The following is a 20,136-nucleotide window of genomic DNA, read 5'->3' as shown; positions in this document are numbered from 1 at the left end:
AGCTGATCTGTGTCTGCTAGGACTCTGCAGCTCTGTTGTGGCAGGGGGCACTCGGCAGTCACGTAATTGCCAGGTCGAATAGTGAAAATAACACTTCCGCTTTCTCTCTTCACTACATAGCACTCATTGTTTTTAACTTCTTCTCCCTTCACCTCCGAGTCTCCAGCTGTGTCTAACAGCCAAAGACCCATCCTCCACATGAAATTGCCCCCTGATATTTGTATCTGAAAAAAATGCCCGCTTTCCCCTCCCCCTTGGTTTTATTCTTGTTACATGTTCTGATATAGTGTGTCCCCAGCAAATACTGAGGAAGGGCTGCCATAAACCCGAAACGTGTCTACTTATGCTGGTTTCAATAAAACAGAAGTTGAGCTAATCCCATGAAGAATGATAGAGGAAGACCACAATACAGAGTTATGAAAGAAGATGCTCCTGACTTGTAATGTCATGGGGAACACAATTCTTATCGAAAACAGAAATGTCAGAATGAGCAAAAGGGGCTCTTTAAATGTAGCATTTAAGTTTTACAGATAAAATGTCTGAGTTTTTCAGACTAAACATTACAATACTCGACATATTCCGTACTCTGTAAATATTATAGATACTGGAAGATGATAGCTGATACTGCTCAGTGCATCTGAGGATAAGGGTGATAGTGCTAACATTTGATTTCTCCACTTAAGCACGAATAAGACGCGCACTTCCATTTCCACTGTTATTTTTTAATTCAGACATTATTTTCTGCATCATGAAGTGATTGACCATTTAATGCCACAATTTAGAAATTCCATGTAAAATGGGCACGTCTTGAAATGTCTTCTCTTTTCTTTTCCAGAGTTACATAAGGAAAATATTACCAGTAAGTTCTAATAATGTACATACTTATTCAGAATGAAAAATTATATTTTGTTATACTGGGTGACTAATATTGAGTGAATCTCGGATTTTCAAGGTTTTTTATGTTCCAGCAAACTTAAATCGTGTACAAGAATAAATATCCACTGGACTCTATGGGGAGTTTCAGGCCTTGCATCTCCTTCTATTAGCTAAACATTCCTACTGGAGAAAATGATATTACAGACCCTGCATTTTTTAGAAACCAAAGACCACCATTACTGCTGCTTAATGCGTTCAGATAAATTTATTTATTGCACTTGGAACTCACATGTATCAAATAATCGAGTAAGACTGAATATAGATGACTAAAAGTAACAAAAGTCTTCTAACAAAATCCTCACACATATATCAAGATTGTTTGCCTGGACTGTTGGATGGCAACTCATGGTTCCCTATATTGAAGCTGTAGTTACTAGAGATGAGCGAGCATGCTCGAATAAGGCAGTTACTCAAGCAGGCTCGGGGGGGCAGCGCAGTGGAGCTGAGGGGGAGAATGAGAGAGATCTCTCTCTCTCCCCCCCTCGCTCACCCCCGCCCCCCCCCCCAATCCTGCTCAGACGAGAATCCAGTTGCTTAGCTCGCTCGAGTAACTGCCTTATCCGAGCATGCTCACTCATCTCTAGTAGTTACTAAGTGTGCTTTTATACAACTCCATCAAGTTCATAACTATAGGGGATGCAGGGGATGCGATTGCACCCAGGCCCAGGAGCCTTAGGGGGCCCATAATGCCTCCTTTCTCCATATAGGGAGCCCAGTACTATGAATAAAGCCTTCTAGTTGGGGGCACTGTTACAGGTTTTGCACTGGGGCCCAGAAGCTTTAAGTTATGCCTCCAAACTCCACAATATTAAAGTAATGGGACATGCCATGCTATGTTTTTTTTTCAATTTCCCAGAATTATAGAGGCAAGTGTAGGTACAATATGGACCTGTAGATTCCTGCAGGTATTGTATGCATTGTAGACCTGTACAACACATCTATAATCTTGCCATCTGCAAGAGCTGTAAAGTAGCCCCCATATTTTTCCTACAACTCTGGGTTCTCAACTGGTAATCAATGAACCGATCATCAGATTGAAGAAAAATTGTTTAGATTTTTTGTTCGAAACAGAATAAAATCACTTGTACAGCCCATATTGAGCATGGAGTAGTAAAACAGTTATTTCAAGAATACCAAACATTTATAATTTGCTTCACTCAGGATTTCTATCATTCATCCAGTGGATTCAGGAAAGCTATGGCTATGTCTTGAAAGTCTATATTCCACTCAACTGAAGAGAGTACATTAAATTATTCTTTTCATGTGCCATAATAGAGCAAATTGATGTTAAAGAGGAACTCTTTTATGAGCCTGAGCATGTAAAGGTGACACAAGCAGTAGAATCATAGAATGGTAGAGTTGGAAGGGACCTCCAGGGTCATCAGGTCGAACCCCCTGCTCAATGTAGAATTCCAGTGTTATATATGAACACCGAAACCAGGCAGGTGACAGAGAATATCAGTCTCTGCGGATATCCATAAATTACAGATGCCGGCCTGTTCTCAGCTCCCATCTACCACAGACCAGTGAGAACAGCCTATGCAGCCACTTTGGTGCTTGACTCCCATCTCAGCCTCCTCATGTCTCTTCAGATGCTGCCATCCTTGTAGACTCTTCTCTTAGAGGGTGTTTCTCCACTCTCCTCTCAGTGGTCTGTTTTGCAATCTCTACAGACCCTACCAAGCCTCATCCCTTTTGCTGTTGGGTTGATGGAAACTTTCTACTAAAATTAGGACTGTTGGCAAGTATGATATTGATCTATGGCCAGACAAGGCCTCACTCAGTTATAACAGCTGATCATCAAGGGTTAGAAAATGAAATACTCAGGGGTTCATCAGATGGCTTTTCTTCACTGCAAAAGCTCATTAACAATTTTGAAAATGTATCACTAAGCCATATAGGTTTTAATTAGAGGGTCAGTCTCTCCTTACGACAGTAAATTCAACTAATTTCTGCTCAAAAGTGTTGCTATATTAGTCGGTTTTGCCACAGTAGAGGTCCTGCCTACAACAATGGAAGCTTACCATAGTGATGGACTTTCTGCTACTTTGACCTCTGATCTATTTTACATTATTTATGCATTGAATTATTTCATTTTATCATGCTGGGTAATGTTTTTGTCATGTGATATATTAGAAGCAATATTTAATAAAGACAATCTTGTCCATTCCAGAAATTTGTTATAAAGGTAGCGGCAGACATTACCAGGGGACTGTCAACATGACAGCATCAGGGATTCCTTGTCAAAAATGGAGTCAACAGGTAATAATATATCTGAAATTGTAATAAATATTACATTATGCAGCCCGGGAAACCAAAAGAACTCATCAAGAACAGGTCACAAGTTGTGATATGAACATTTGTTGAATTCTTCCTTGCTGCTCTCCGGAGGGATGTCAGGTTTCAAACGTGTTATCTTAATATGGGAAAGGAGCTAATAAAATAAATTCTTATTCAGCTGAGACCTTTGAAAAGTATTTACTATTCCATTCAGGCACCTGTATTTTCCTCTGCCAAACCAGAGCCAGATTTCCAAATGCTTTATTTGGTTTTAAAATGAGAAACTTGAGATATAAACAAAATCTTTTCGAGAGCTGTGAGAACGGAGAAGTCAGTCGAGCTATGGTGTCTGAAAACACTTTCTGAGGGAAATACCCCAGATATATAATATTCTAAACTCTTAACTTTTGCATTAGGTTGCTTAAACCCCTTTTCCAGTGTTAGAAGAAAGGGTTGGCCTTTCTTCCGGAAACAGCAGCACTCTTGCCCATGGAGATGTTAAAAAAAGAAAACTACTGGTGGCTTGGCACAATGCTCCACGAGTAGTCAAATCTTAGAACGATTAGGTTCAAACCTCTCCTTCATTTGGTAATAGAAATAACCGGTATTGGAAAACATGTTTTGGGGCGAAACCCTTTCATCAGTTCAGTTGGATTACATACAGTCGGAGACCTGAAGAGCAAAAGGTTCCAACTGCCGGGAAAGAATACGGGGATATCGGTGGAGGGTGCAGCTATCGGAGCACCTTGTACAAGAGTGGTGCCAATTTACAAGGACATATTAAGCAGCTAATATTTGTATACACATCACAACATAAAAACATGCATTTATGAATGTGGATGCTCACGGCAACAGAATTGTCATTGGCCTGGGGACATTAATCTGGCAGGTTAGAAAATTAAAGAAGTCACCTGATTGTTTGACTTTCTATTGATAACTCCATCTCTTGTATTTACAGATAGTTTTATAATGTCCCCATTAATATTATCTAATTATTTGACAACACTGGTTGAGCGTTGGCATATATATGTGTTTGTTAAGGAACTGGGGTCCGGGTACTGGACGTCCCTAAAAATTACCCGCAACCCCTGTCCCTACCTACTTGTCCCCAGGGCGACAACTGGGCAACAGTCCCTATACTCACTAGGGAAGCGGGGCAGGGGGTCAGACTTACAAACAAATACAGAGACAAACAGACACAGAGGCAAGTCAGGAAGTCCGGGTCGACAACAGGAGAATACGCGGTACCAGGGATTAGGCGAGGTCAAAGTCAGTTCCAAAAGGAAATCAGATCAGAAATATGCGGGTGTAGCCTGGAGACAAACATACACTGGCAATGCTGGAAGGAAAAAGGCATGTATAGTGCTGTCAGAACTCCCGCCCCAGCAGCTGATTGGGGGGGAGCCTGCCAGCAGCCAGACCCAGACCTAAGTCAGCAAGTGCAGAGACCCAGACATCCAGCAACGAGTGCAGAACATGCTAATAGAATGTCAAAGCAACAGGGACAGCATCGCCGCATCCCCAGCAACCCGATTACCCAGGCGCTGCCTCTTGAGCACAGGAGCGTGCGACCGGAGCCAATGTCCGGGACCCCGGCGGCCAGGGGAGGTCACCAAGACCGGGGCTCCCCTGTGCCGCACCCGATCAGCTCGGGTGATAGGATAGGTGGCGCGGGCACGGAGACCCCGAGAGCAGGCGGTACTAACAGTGTTATGCCCTAATGGCATAGTGGTCAGTTGATGTTGCGTTAGAGTGTTAAGTTAATTATTATTCGTTTGGTAATATATATGTAATACTGATATACTTTGTGCACAGAATATATGCACTTACATCAACCTCTGTGTCTAGTGGGAATCACAATCTAATTTTGAACACACCTTCATAAGAAGCCATTTTGCCCATGAGTATGTTTTATGAGTAACATTCCCATGAAATCTATACATTTTTAGATTCACGCCCTGTGCTATAAGCCAGTGTTGCTGAAAGCAAGTCTTTCCCATAGTTTCTGAGTAGGGCACAATGTACACCTGGTTTTATGTTCACATTGTGGTGGTTGCTCCTAATCACAGTCCAAAAATTGTGTGCATGTTTGTGTGTATATATATACTAGCGTACCCGTCGCGCGTTGCTGCGAAGACAGACATACATACATACTTCGTTTTTATATATCTAGATGACGGCAGCAGCGACCACTGAGGTTTTGTAGGCCGCTGCTTCCCCCTTGCAGGCTGAATAAAATAGCCGTTGTGTGAGAATCGCTGGGGGGGGAGACATTCTTACTGCTGGGAGAATTGCTGGGGGGGGGAGGGGGAGACATTCTGACTGCTGGGAGAATTGCTGGGGGGGGGATGGGAGACATTCTGACTGCTGGGAGAATCGCTGGGGGGGGGGATGGGAGACATTCTGACTGCTGGGAGAATCGCTTGGGGGGGGATCGGAGACATTCTGACTGCTGGGAGAATCGCTGGGGGGGGATGGGAGACATTCTGACTGCTGGGAGAATCGCTGGGGGGTGGGAGACATTCTGACTGCTGGGAGAATCGCTGGCGGGGGAGCGGAGGCATGACTGCTGGGAGAATCGTTGGGGGGAGGGGGGGCATGGTGACTGCCAAGAAAATCTCTGTGGGGGAAGGGGGGCATGATGACTGCCAGGAGAACCGCTGGTGGGGAGCCATTATGACTGCTGGGGGAACCGCTTGGGGGGAGGGGGGCATTATTATTGCTGGCGGACAGCTGGGGGTGGCATTGTGACTGCTGGTGGACCACTGGGGGGGGGGGGTATTATGACTGCTGGGGGAACCGCTGGGGGGGGGGAGCGGGCATTATTACTGCTGGGGGACCGCTGGGGTATGTCACTCTTATTACTAATGGGGGGAGTGTCACTATTATTACTGCTGTGGGATGTCACTATTATCGCTGGGGAGAAGGTGTCACTATTACCGCTGGGGTATGTGTACATGTGGCAGAAATGGGCAGGGCTCTTTCAGAATAGACCGGGTGCAGATTTTGACTGCTTTTTAGATGCGGAAATGCTGCAGAATTTTCCACAGAAATCTCCGCTGAGGACATTCTGCAGTATTTCCGCGTCCAAAAAGCAGTCAGAATCTGCACCCGGTCTATTCTGAAAGAGCCCTGCCCATTTCTGCCACATGTACACATACCCCAGCGGTAATAGTGACACCTTCACCCCAGCGATAATAGTGACATCCCACAGCAGTAATAATAATATTCTGAAACAGCCTTGTCCTTTTTAGAACGACGGGGGTAAAATCATACGTTGTGATAAGCCCCGCCCCCTGACGTGTTGGCACTTTGCGATACATAAGTGGGTTTTGGGTTGTAGTTTGGGCACTCGGTCCCTAAAAGGTTCGCCATCACTGGCCTAGTACATGTTTGCCCACTTCCAACTCCAATGGAGACTGACTGTAAATGGCTGGCATGCTCTAGTATTTATGGTTTCAAGCTGTACGTGTCATTGCATACAGTCTATCTATCTATCTATCAGGGTTATTGCATACAGTCTATCTATCTATCTATCTATCTATCTATCTATCTATCTATCTATCTATCTATCTATCTATGACATCAGGAAATGAGAGAATTAGATTTTGTAGGCCGCTGCTTCCCCCTTGCGGGCTGAATAAAATAGCCGTTGGGTGGAACATACAATTTATCCGGCTGCTGTGGCTTCTTAGGAAGATATCCTAGTACTTGTTTACCCACTTCCAACTCCAATGGTAATTGGCTGGCGTGCTCTAGTGGTTCCAAGCTGTACGTGTCATAATAGAGCCTTAATGACATCACAATGCAGCTTTATAGAACATGTTGGGGCATGTTCAAGGGCTTCCGATGTTGATGACATCAGTGATGACATCACAATAGCAGGTGGCTTACTTATTCGATCTACGTGGGGGGGGGCGTAACTTTCGACGACGCTCGCGCGCCATTTATCGTAGGATATTTGTACTATGCCTATAATCTTCCCAGGAGTGTACTTAACAACTTCCCAAAGTTTCATGGCGATCGGATGAATGGTGTAGTAGCGCATAAAGGACAAACAGACACGCACGCAGACACGCACGCACGCAGACAGACATACATTCAATTTTATATATATAGATTATCTGTCACACATGCACAAGATGTAACGTGGGTGCAGCTGTGAGGGGTTGCAAATCAAATATAAGTCACACTTCAACACAATCCATATACTCTGTGGCGTAGCAGGGTCAGGTGGTAACCGGTGTGGGAAACTTTTTTGTCCCCCCACCCCCGCCCAATTTAGAAAATATTAAAAGCAGGAGAAACAAGATACTCAATAATAATTTACTTAATAGATAGATAGATAGATAGATAGATAGATAGATAGATAGACATAGTTACATAGACAGATAGATAGATAAATAGATAGATAGATAAATAGATAGATAGATAGATAGATAGATAGATAGATAGATAGATAGATAGATAGATAGACAGTCACATGTACAGTCACATACATGGTCACTAGAGATGAGCGAGTATACTCGCTAAGGCACATTACTCGAGCGAGTAGTGCCTTAGCCGAGTATCCTCCCGCTCATCTCTAAAGATTCAGGGGCTGGCGGGGGGTGGAGAGCGGCGGAGAAGAGCGGGGAAGAACGGAGGGGAGATCTCTCTCTACCTTTCCCCCCTCCCCCCCCCCCCCCCCCCGCTCCCCGCCACAACTCACCTGTCACCCGCGCCGCCCCCGAATCTTTAGAGACAAGCGGGGAGATACTCGGCTAAGGCACTACTCGCTCGAGTAATGTGCCTTAGCGAGTATACTCGCTCATCTCTAATGCTCACACAGGCCCAAAATATGGTCAGGACAGTGCCTCTGTTCATTTTACCTGGGATATTGGCGAAGTGAACATATAGCAGTTTATTGCATAAAGGCCGAAGAGTGTGAGAAGAGGATGTGTCATAGGTGCGGGAAACCCTATCCCAAACGGGCATCCAAGGAGAGCATGCAGAGAGAAAGGCTGTGGTGTGACACCCCCCAGAGGAAAGAACTCCTGCGCTCGGGGAACCAAGAACACACCAGAGAACACCAACAAATAAACACAATAGGAGGGGCTACCAGAAGTAGACCTCCTGTGTAATCAATGTAAAGCGGTCATCATGAATAATGGGACCTTGGTGGTAAAGTCAAAAACTAGGTATTTTATTTGTCACAACAGTAAAAGATTGTCATCACACTATCTATTAAAAAGGAAAGAGAAAATTGTTGTACGCACTACTCTGGGTGGTCGCGTTCTCTCCGCAGCACTTCTGGGTTTTTCCCAATTATGTAGAGTACAGATACTTTGAAACTTTTGATAATGTTCAATGAAATATTTAACTTTTTTCCAGGTACCTCAACTCCACATAAAGATGCCTCCTGCTTTCCAACAGCTGTCCAATGCGGACAATTATTGTCGAAATCCTGGAGGAGAGCATGAGCGTCCATGGTGTTATACCACAGATCCTAATGTTAGATGGGAATATTGCAACATTCCAGCGTGTACAGCAGGTACTATAGAATGGGTCATTGTTTGGAATTAATAGTATTATAAATTGTGATACTAATAATTTTATTCCATGTCATCAAATTGAATCTAAACAAATCCTCAGGTGTTGTCGGTGATTTCATTTTTCAAGGTGTGCCCTTAGGTAGGCCTCCTGCCTAAATGCCTATTTCTCTTCCCTATTACGTATAGCTTTGGGTTGCTCATCACTCTTCTGTTATAGGCAGTCTTAATGTTTGTTTAAAAATGTTTGGTGATTTATTTTTCAAGTTTCAACTTTTTATTCTGTATTTTAAAAAAATCTAAAATCCTTCAGTTTTCACACTGGCCACTGAGCCTAATAATAGCTTTTCAGCAGCCATCTTATAATCAAAACACAAAGGATTACACTAAAAAGTGAGAAAGAGAAACCACAATAATGTCAGAGGCTCGATTCCCAGATGAATATCCAGAATTCGGAAGCCTTAGAAAGGATTGCGAAAAATAGATAATGGAGGTGCTGCCAACCAGATGGACCCACCAAATGGTGGGTGAGCTAGATATGTGAAGACAAGAAAACTTCTGGTGTTCCCAGCCCTGGTCCTCTCTGCTCTTGGTGCCACCAGCACTTTTAGGTCAATATCCCTCCAGTCCCAAGAGTGATGCCCTACCCAACTTGACCGATAAAGAGGTTCATCCCAGGACACGAATCTTCTTTTGGTTTTTAATTCATCCAATAAAAGAGAAGTTAGATATTTCATCCCATTCTCTTATGACTTTTATTGGAGAGTGGTGCAGAGAGATCTCTCTCACTCCCCCCCCCCCCCCCCAAATCTTTTGGGATGAGCAGGCATGTACTCGAAAATGGTAATACTCGCTCGAGTAATTTGCCTTAGTGAGTACGCTCGCTCCTCTCTAGTCTCCACCTCTCCATTGTGTGAATGGCGCATGATTTTTGTCAGTAGCATAACTCTGCTGCTCAGGTAGATGGCAGGTCGTGGTGTACAGACAGCAGCATTAAAAATCTTTACTTAGAAAATAAAAAAACATTAGAAAAATGGATAACATTTCACTAGATGGTTTTAATTAGTAAAAAAAAATATATATATAGTTGGTACAATCCCTTTGGGGTCAACCCTTTGAGTGGGTCATCTTACAGTAGCTCATGTGGACTTTTTAAATTTCATTTATCGTAGAGTTAGAGAACATAAGCCTATACATAGTAGCACAGGAGTCATCACCCAACATAGTGATGGATAGAATTGATATAGTTGCTGTTTGGCATGTTAAATGCCACCTTCTTACAACAATGACTTTCTTGTTTCTCTAAAGGTGCACCAAATTTACCAACAACAATAAAAACTGCACACGAGGCGCCTGTTATGCCATCAACATCCTCATCGTTCTCTCCAACGCACTCTATGACGGTCATCATATCCACCATCTGCAGTTTTGCTGGCTTGACGCTACTAATCATTATTGCCCTGGTCTGTTGTCGCAGGCAGAAGAAAATGAAAAACATAAACAGGTTAGTACATGGACGCCTTTCTTGAGTGTCCCAATATTACATCTTATAGCCGGTGATTACTTTAGAAGGGTTGTTGATCCAGAGAATATTTTGATTGCCAGATTTGGAGTCCAGAAGGAATTTTCTCCCTAAAACAAAGAAATTTTGCTTCTTACTCCCCAATGCAAATCCTGTAACAGGGCCCCCAAATATAATGTTTTCTTCCTAGTACTGGGCTTCCTATATGGAGAGGAGAGGCCTTATGGGCCCCCTAAGGTTCGTTTGCCGGATGTGACCGCATCCTCTGCATCCCCTATAGTTACACTCCTGGACATGGCATATTTTGGCGTTGAGGACGCAACCATTTTGGGGGGATTTTCATTTCCACTTTTCAGAAGCGATAACTCTTTTATTTTTCAGTCGACGCGGCCGTACAAGGGCTTGTTTTTTGCGTGGTGAACTATAGTTCTTATTGGTACCTTTTTGGGGTGCATATAAGGTTTTGTTACACTTTTATTATTATTTTTTGGAGAGAAAATACATCAATTATGGCATTGTTTTATATTTTATTTTTTTACAGCGTCAGCATAAGTTACACAATACAATTTTTCTGCAGGTCGGTACGATTATAACGATACCAAAAATATTATAATTTTTTTAGGTTTTTCCACTTTTTTAAAAAATTATATTTATTTTTACATTGCTGCATTCAAAGTCCCATAACTTTTTATTTTTTCATGGACAGAGTTCTGTAAGGGCTTGTTTTTTTCTGTGAGGAGCTGTAGTTTTTATGTGTACAATATTGGGGTACATACAGCTTTTTGATCACGTTTACTGCATTTTTTGGGAAGGCAAAATGAGCATAAGCATTTTGCCTCACTTTTTTAGTTTTTTTTTTGTCTTTGTTTTTTATCATGCAGGATAAAAAGTGTATTCAATTTATTGTACAAGCTGTTATGAATATGATGATACCAAATATGTGGGATTTAAATTTTGATATTAATAGGGGGAAAAGCACAAAAAAATAGTTTTTTCTAACTTTTTTTGGCGTTAAGGGGTTAAAGGTGTATTTCTAATCATAGCCATGACGAGAATACTCCTCTGTGTGATGTGGAATATAGAAACAGATGAGCAGACTGCGCTACACTGTGTCTGTAACTCACATAGAAGTGAATAGAAGTTCCAGAAACAGTGTGGCACAGAAAGTTACTGTAACCCTGGAGCTGAAAATAGAACCTGGATGATAATTAGTTGTTGTTTCTTGTTATCGCTAATAGTTTATGAATATAACTTTAGCAAAGTAATTTACCGCTAACCTTAAAAGAGTTGTATTAGCTTGGAAAAACTTGGCTGCTTTCTTTGTCCTGTACTGCAGCTCAGCAACATTCAAACAAATGAATCTCAAATGTAGTACCACACACAACCCATGGACTAGAGTGGCGCTGTTTCTGGAAGAAAGCTGACATGTTTTTCTAATCTGATACAAACACCCTAAAGGGAATTTATCATTAATATAAAACCTTTTTCAGCAGCTTGATCCATTATAAAATAAAAAATGGATAATACTCATTTCTCCATTGACTCCTAATCAAAGCTGAGTGTCTCACACTCCCCCAGAGCTGGCTTCCGGGTAAATGGCCAGGCGGAAGTACATGACCACTGTGGCCAATCAGAGGCCACAATGTCACCGCCGACACTCCTGGCATCAGCGCACATATACTGGGCATCATGATGTCAAGAATTTGGGGATGTGACGCTGCAGCCTCTGATTGGCCACCGCTGTCATGTGCTCCTGTCTGCCTATCTAGCTAGAAGCCGGTTCCGGGCACTGTAAGCAGCTCAGCTTTGCTTCGGCAGTCCGAGGACAGGTGAGTATTATATTTTTTTTTCATTTTAGAACTGGCCCAGCTGCTGGGAAATTTTTCCTTATATTAATGATAAAACCCCTTTAACCCTTTGCAATCCAATTTTGGATGCAGGTTTTCTAGGGGGCTTTCTCTTTCTGCCATTATACAATGGCGCCATCTGCTGGCTAGAGCCAGTACTGCGGTATGTGACATACTGGAGAGGCCCCCGACAACAGAGCGTCCAGTAATATACAGTAAGAATACCCTGCCGGACGTCTTCCGACATCAGCACTGTACAGCCTTCAATCAGAATGTCTCTAGACGTCAGACAGTGGATTGGAAAGGGCTAAGTAGCATTCTACATATTCTCATTGATTAACAGGTATGAATGTAATATTTTTCTTACATGTGGCAAATGGATTAATAGTGTAGCATTTGTATTATCTATTCCAGAGAAACTACTGCCCCAACACTTACCGCTCTTCCATCAGAGCTCGTCCTGGACAGATTACATCCAAACCCCATGTATCAGAGAATGCCTCTGCTCCTCAACCCTAAGCTCATAAGCCTTGAATACCCCCGGAATAATATTGAGTATGTTAGGGACATTGGAGAAGGAGCCTTTGGACGGGTCTTTCAAGCCAGGTAAGCAAATGCTATTTTTCTCTCGATGGTTCCCTACAATGTTTGTTATCCAGAATATATGATAAATGCCCTGTACATTACCATCAGTCACTAACCATTGGAAGAGCGGAATGACATAGATCCCCATCCTCTGCTGAGTGTTCGGTACTGAGCCTTTGATTCATGGTTTAGCACTGCTCTACCATATGTTCATCTCCATGAAACGTGACATTTATCAACACAAGTTGAAACATCTCCTTCTGCTCTTATTAAAATATTTGTCTTGTCGTATGTTATACACATGCCTTATCCTAAACTTAGCAACCTCCTTCTCTCCCCCATCGCTATATTTCAGCTCTTAAGACATCATTCTCTGTTTAGTGCCAATAATATGTCAACTAACAGCATTCTGTTTATTCTGTTTATGTTCTAAGCCTGCATGCAGGGAAGAAGATTGTCAGTGCAGGAAATGAGGGTCATGCCATTAGTGAGCCTATGTGTGGGGGGATAGTAATATGTTCAGTATATTGTATGGATATGGTTGGATATTCGACGCTCATTAGGGAAAATGGAATGTGAACTGATCTAGTTTACGAATACACCCATGTAGGCAATTCTAGCACAACTCAAGGCATTATAACTTTCTGTGTTGCAGTTTATTTGTCCTTTCAGTTGCGTTACAATTAGAGATGAGCGAGCACCAAAATGCTCGGGTGCTCGTTACTCGAGACGAACTTTCCGCGATGCTCGAGGGTTCGTTTCGAATAACGAACCCCATTGAAGTCAATGGGCGACCCGAGCATTTTTGTATATCGCCGATGCTCGCTAAGGTTTTCGTTTGTGAAAATCTGGGCAATTCAAGAAAGTGATGGGAACGACACAGCAACGGATAGGGCAGGCGAGGGGCTACATGTTGGGCTGCATCTCAAGTTCCCAGGTCCCACTATTAAGCCACAATAGTGGCAAGAGTGCCCCCCCCCTCCCAACAACTTTTACTTCTGAAAAGCCCTCATTAGCAATGCATACCTTAGCTAAGCACCACACTACCCCCAACAAAGCACAATCACTGCCTGCATGACACTCCGCTGCCACTTCTCCTGGGTTACATGCTGACCAACCCCCCCCCCCCCCCACACGACCCAGTGTCCACAGCGCACACCAAACTGTCTCTGCCCAGCCTTCAGCTGCCCTCATGCCACGCCACACTCATGTCTATTTATAAGTGCGTCTGCCATGAGGAGGAACCGCAGGCACACACTGCAGAGGGTTGGCACGGCTAGGCAGCGACCCTCTTTAAAAGGGGCGGGGCGATAGCCCACAATGCTGTACAGAAGCAATGAGAAATCCAATCCTGTGCCACCTCCATCTGGAGCTGCACACGTGGGCATAGCAATGGGGAACCTATGTGCCACACACTATTCATTCTGTCAAGGTGTCTGCATGCCCCAGTCAGACCGCGTTTTTTTATAAATAGTCACAGGCAGGTACAACTCCGCAATGGGAATTCCGTGTGCACCCACAGCATGGGTGGCTCCCTGGAACCCACTGGCTGTACATAAATGTATCCCATTGCAGTGCCCATCACAGCTGAGGTAACGTCCGATTAAAAGCAGGTGGGCTTCGGCCCACACTGCATGCCCCAACCTGACCGGGCTTTTTAATTCATAGACACAGGCAGGTACAACTCCCTATTGTGAAGTCCCTGTGGACCGACAGCATGGGTGGGTGCCAGGAAGCCACCGGCAGTACATAAATATATCCCATTGCATTGCCCATCACAGCTGAGGTAATTTCATGTTTAATGCAGGTGGGCTTCGACCCACACTGCATGCCCCAGTCAGACTGGGGTTCTTTAGAAGTGGACACATGGAGTTACAACTCCCTGTGGACCCACAGCATGGGTGGGTGCTAGGAAGCCACCGGCGGTACATAAATATATCCCATTGCATTGCCCATCACAGCTGAGGTAATAATGTCATGTTTAATGCAGGTGGGCTTCGGCCCACACTGCATGCCCCAGTCAGACTGGGGTTCTTTAGAAGTGGACACATGTAGTTACAACTCCGTGTGGACCGACAGCATGGGTGGCTCCCTGGAACCCACCGGCGGTACATAAATATATCCCATTGCATTGCCCATCACAGCTGAGGTAATGTCATGTTTAATGCAGGTGGGCAAAAAATTAATTGGATTACACTGTAGGCGAGGGCCCCCAAAAATTGGTGTACCAACAGTACTAATGTACCTGAGAAAAATTGCCCATGCCCAACCAAGAGGGCAGGTGAAACCCATTAATCGCTTTGGTTAATGTGGCTTAATTGGTAACTAGGCCTGGAGGCAGCCCAGTTAAAATAAAAATTGGTTCAGGTGAAAGTTTCAATGCTTTAATGAGCATTGAAACGTATAAAAATTGTTTACAAAAATTATATGACTGAGCCTTGTGGGCCTAAGAAAAATTGCCCGTTCGGCGTGATTATGTGAGGTTTCAGGAGGAGGAGCAGGAGGAGGAGGAATATTATACACAGATTGATGAAGCAAAAAGGTCCCCGTTTTGGATGGTGATAGAGAACGATGCTTCCATCCGCGGGTGCAGCCTACGTATTGTTTAGGTATCGCTGCTGTCCGCTGGTGGAGAAGAGAAGTCGGGAAATCCAGGCTTTGTTCATCTTGATGAGTGTAAGCCTGTCGGCACTGTCGGTTGACAGGTGGGTACGCTTATCCGTGATGATTCCCCCAGCCACACTAAACACACTCTCTGACAAGACGCTAGCCGCAGGACAAGCAAGCACCTCCAGGGCATACAGCGCGAGTTCAGGCCACGTGTCCAGCTTCGACACCCAGTAGTTGTAGGGGGCAGAGGCGTCACCGAGGACGTTCGTGCGATCGGCTACGTACTCCCTCACCATCCTTTTACAGTGCTCCCGCCAACTCAGCCTTGACTGGGGACCGGTGACACAGTCTTGCTGGGGAGCCATAAAGCTGGCAAAGGCCTTGGATAATGTTCCCCTGCCTGTGCTGTACATGCTGCCTGATCTCTGCGCCTTCCCTGCTACCTGGGCCGCGGAAATGCGCCTTCGGCCACTAGCGCTGTCGGATGGGAAGTTTACCATCAGTTTGTCCACCAGCGCCCTGTGGTATAGCATCATTCTCGAACCCCTTTCCTCTTCGGGAATGAGAGTGGAAAGGCTCTCCTTATACCGTGGGTCGAGCAGTGTGTACACCCAGTAATCCGTAGTGGCCAGAATGCGTGTAACGCGAGGGTCACGAGAAAGGCATCCTAACATGAAGTCAGCAATGTGTGCCAGGGTACCTGTACGCAACACATGGCTGTCCTCACTCGGAAGATCACTTTCAGGATCCTCCTCCTCCTCCTCTGGTCATACACGCTGAAAGGATGACAGGCAAGCAGCATCTGTACCCTCAGCAGTGGGCCAAGCTGTCTCTTCCCCCTCCTCCTAATGCTCCTCCCCCTCCTCCTCAACGCGCTGAGATATAGACATGAGGGTGCTCTGACTATCCAGCGACATACTGTCTTCCCCCGCCTCCGTTTCCGATTGCAAAGCGTCTGCCTTTATGCTTTGCAGGGAACTTCTCAAGAGGCATAGTAGAGGAATGGTGACGCTAATGATTGCAGCATCCCCGCTCACCATCTGGGTAGACTCCTCAAAGTTTCCAAGGACCTGGCAGATGGCTGCCAACCAGGCCCACTCTTCTGTAAATAATTGAGGAGGCTGACTCCCACTACGCCGCCCATGTTGGAGTTGGTATTCCGCAATAGCTCTACGCTGCACATAGAGCCTGGCCAACATGTGGAGCGTAGAGTTCCACTGTGTGGGCACGTCGCACAGCAATCGGTGCACTGGCAGATGAAACCGATGTTGCAGGGTCCGCAGGGTGGCAGCGTCCGTCTTGGAGTTGCGGAAATGTGCGCAGAGCTGGCGCACCTTTCCGAGCAGGTATGACAAGTGTGGGTAGCTTTTCAGAAAGCGCTGAACCACCAAATTAAAGACATGGGCCAGGCATGGCACGTGCGTGAGACTGCCGAGCTGCAGAGCCGCCACCAGGTTACGGCCGTTGTCACACACGACCATGCCCGGTTGGAGGCTCAGCGGCGCAAGCCAGCGGTCGGTCTGCTCTGTCAGACCCTGCAGCAGTTCGTGGGCCGTCTGACTCTTCTCTCCTAAGCTGAGTAGTTTCATCACGGCCTGCTGACGCTTGCCCACCGCTGTGCTGCCATGCCGCGCGACACCAACTGCTGGCGACGTGCTGCTGCTGACACATCTTGATTGCGAGGCAGAGGTTGCGTAGGAGGAGGAGGAGGAGGGTGGTTTAGTGGAGGAAGCATACACCGCCGCAGATACCACCACCCAGCTGGGGCACGCAATTCGGGGGGTGGGTAGGACGTGAGCGGTCCCAGGCTCTGACTCTGTCCCAGCCTGCACTAAATTCACCCAATGTGCCGTCAAGGAGATATAGTGGCCCTGCCCGCCTGTGCTTGTCCACGTGTCCGTTGTTAAGTGGACCTTGGCAGTAACCGCGTTGGTGAGGGCGCGTACAATGTTGCGGGAGACGTGGTCGTGCAGGGCTGGGACGGCACATCGGGAAAAGTAGTGGCGACTGGGAACTGAGTAGCGCGGGGCCGCCGCCGCCATCATGCTTTTGAAAGCCTCCGTTTCCACAAGCCTATACGGCAGCATCTCCAGGCTGATCAATTTGGCAATGTGCACGTTTAACGCTTGAGCGTGCGGGTGCGTGGCGGCATACTTGCGCTCGCACTCAAACAGTGGCGCTAGCGACGGCTGGACGGTGCGCTGAGAGACATTGCTGGATTGGGCCGCGGACAGCGGAGGTGAGGGTGTGGGTGCAGGCCAGGAGACGGTAGTGCCTGTGTCCTCAGAGGGGGGTTGGATCTCAGTGGCAGGTTGGGGCACAGGGGGAGAGGCTGTGGTGCAAACCGGAGGCGGTGAACGGCCTTCGTCCCACCTTGTGGGGTGCTTGGCCATCATATGCCTGCGCATGCTGGTGCCTCCCCAGCTGATCTTGGCGCGACAAAGGTTGCACACCACTGTTCGTCGGTCGTCAGGCGTCTCTGTGAAAAACTGCCACACCATAGAGCACCTTGACCTCTGCAGGGTGGCATGGCGCGAGGGGGCGCTTTGGGAAACAGTTGGTGGATTATTCGGTCTGGCCCTGCCTCTACCCCTGGCCACCGCACTGACTCGGCCTGTGCCCACACTCTGACTTGGGCCTCCGCGTCCTCGCCCGCGTCCACCTCCTCTAGGCCTACCCCTACCCCTCAGCATGGTGTATTACCAGTAGTGCAGAAGCAGAACGCTGTAATTAAATGTGCCATTTATTGGCCTGTGGTTGGAGGCTGACTTCGCTTACAGAACCCCAGGAAATAATTTTGCGCAAGCCTGCTGTAACACTTAGCTGGCTGCGTATGAATTTGGAGAACTACTACACCCAGCACAGACCCAGAACACTGAGGACAGTCACAGGCAGCCCAGATAGATTTTTTTCCCAAAATTTTTTTGCAAAGGCCCACTGCCTATATTCAATCAATATGTCTTCTGTCCCTGCCTAAGCGCTTCTGGCCCTAGGGTATGTCACAGAACTGCAGAGTGTTGCACTGTGAACTGCAATACAGCGGTGATTTCACAGCCCAGACAGAGCCAGGAAATAATTTTGTGCAAGCCTGCTGTAACACTTAGCTGGCTGCGTATGAATTTGGAGAACTACTACACCCAGCACAGACCCAGAACACTGAGGACACTCACAGGCAGCCCAGATAGATTTTTTTCCCCAAATTTTTTTGCAAAGGCCCACTGCCTATATTCAATCAATATGTCTTCTGTCCCTGCCTAAGCGCTTCTGGCCCTGGAGTATTACTGCAGGACGCAATGCTCTGCACGGCCGATATACCAAAAAAAAAAAATGTGCAACACTGCAAAAAGCAGCCTCCTCAGTACTGCACACGGTTAGATGTGGCCCTAAGAAGGACCGTTGGGGTTCTTGAGGCCTAAAATACTCCTAACGCTCTCCCTATAGCAGCTCCAACAAGACAGCACTTTCCCTCCTCTATGTCAGAACGCATCTGAGGCGAGCCGCGGGAGGGGCCGATTTATATACTCGGGTGACACCTGATCTCGCCAGCCACTCACTGCAGGGGGGTGGTATAGGGCTTGAACGTCCCAGGGGGAAGTTGTAATGCCTTCCCTGTCTTTCAATTGGCCAGAAAAGCGCGCTAACGTCTCAGAGATGAAAGTGAAAGTAACCCGAACATCGCGTGGTGCTCACCTCGAGTAACGAGCATCTCGAACACGCTAATACTCGAACGAGTATCAAGCTCGGACGAGCACGTTCGCTCATCTCTAGTTACAATGGGTCCTATTGTGTTATGATAAGATAACAATAGCTTTTAAATGACTCAAGATATGATAACATCTCAGTTATATGAAGGCCCATTTAGATGGGACGAATGTTGGGCAAATGATGCCCGACACTCATCCCCGCACATACTCGCTCTGGTGCTGCTACGCTGGAGGGAGTATTGCTGGCTCACAGCGGGGAGGCTGGAGGAGATTTCTTTCCTCACGCTCCCCCACCCCTCTTCATTGCCTTAACATAGCAGCCATTCAATACTGAACGGCTGCTATTTGTACTGAACGATCAGCTCATCGTCTATCGTTTATGCAGCATAAATGATGGACGATGAACTGAACAATCAACGATCAGTGTAAATAGCAGCCGTACAGTTAAGTGAATAGATAAGGGCGGGGGAGCAAGAGGAGAGAAATCTCCTGCAGCCTGCCCGCCCCCCTTGTGGCCGTTCTGTGAGCGAGCCAGCGATACTAGCTCTCATGCAACAGCATGGGAGTGAGTGTATGTAGGGACAAGTGTTGGACATCATTCGTCCCGTCTAAATGGGCTCCTAGACTTGTCTACATCAGTATAGTGAGATACATCCATTTTTAGGGTGTCTTTACACATCGCTGACTTAAGGCCCATTCAGACGCAACAATTATCGCTCAAAATTCACTCAAAGGCAATCTTTTGAGCGATAATCTTTGTGTGCATTTACGCGCTCCAAGAACTGCTGTGTTCTCGGAGTGCTTAGCTGGTATACAGCTGAGTACTCCGAGCGGAGGATGCAGAACACAGCTGGAGCGCTGTCTTCTGTATCCTCCTGCTGTGTTCTCAGAGCGCTCAGCTGGTATACAGCTGAGCACTCCGAGTGGTGTATGCAGAACACAGCTAATAAACATATATTACACAACTTGCATAGTTAAATTAGGGACTGACTGATAATCTTTCTACAATGTTGAATACTTTAGTGGTAAATAGTCAACTGAAATTAGATAAATATAATTGCAATTTACAAAGATATGATTGTGGCGGACATTTTTGCAAAAGTAAAAACAGCATGTGCGGC

The 20,136-nt window shown here is 46.0% G+C and overlaps 1 protein-coding gene across 1 annotated transcript in view; it reads left to right on the top strand.

Annotated features, from left to right (window-relative positions):
* Positions 1–20,136, top strand: part of MUSK (muscle associated receptor tyrosine kinase) — a 136,310-nt gene that overhangs the window by 102,475 nt on the left and 13,699 nt on the right. Inside the window, exons 11-15 of the mRNA XM_066604382.1 lie at positions 836–859; positions 3,110–3,198; positions 8,590–8,749; positions 10,056–10,251; positions 12,531–12,722. Of these exons, the coding sequence (XP_066460479.1) occupies positions 836–859; positions 3,110–3,198; positions 8,590–8,749; positions 10,056–10,251; positions 12,531–12,722 (661 nt within the window). The remainder of the gene's footprint in view (positions 1–835; positions 860–3,109; positions 3,199–8,589; positions 8,750–10,055; positions 10,252–12,530; positions 12,723–20,136) is intronic.

Source organism: Eleutherodactylus coqui, chromosome 5, assembly GCF_035609145.1.
Source record: "Eleutherodactylus coqui strain aEleCoq1 chromosome 5, aEleCoq1.hap1, whole genome shotgun sequence".
NCBI classification, from domain to species: domain Eukaryota; kingdom Metazoa; phylum Chordata; class Amphibia; order Anura; family Eleutherodactylidae; genus Eleutherodactylus; species Eleutherodactylus coqui.
Note: the sequence above shows the minus strand (reverse complement) of the source record. Positions and strands in the feature narration are given on the sequence as shown.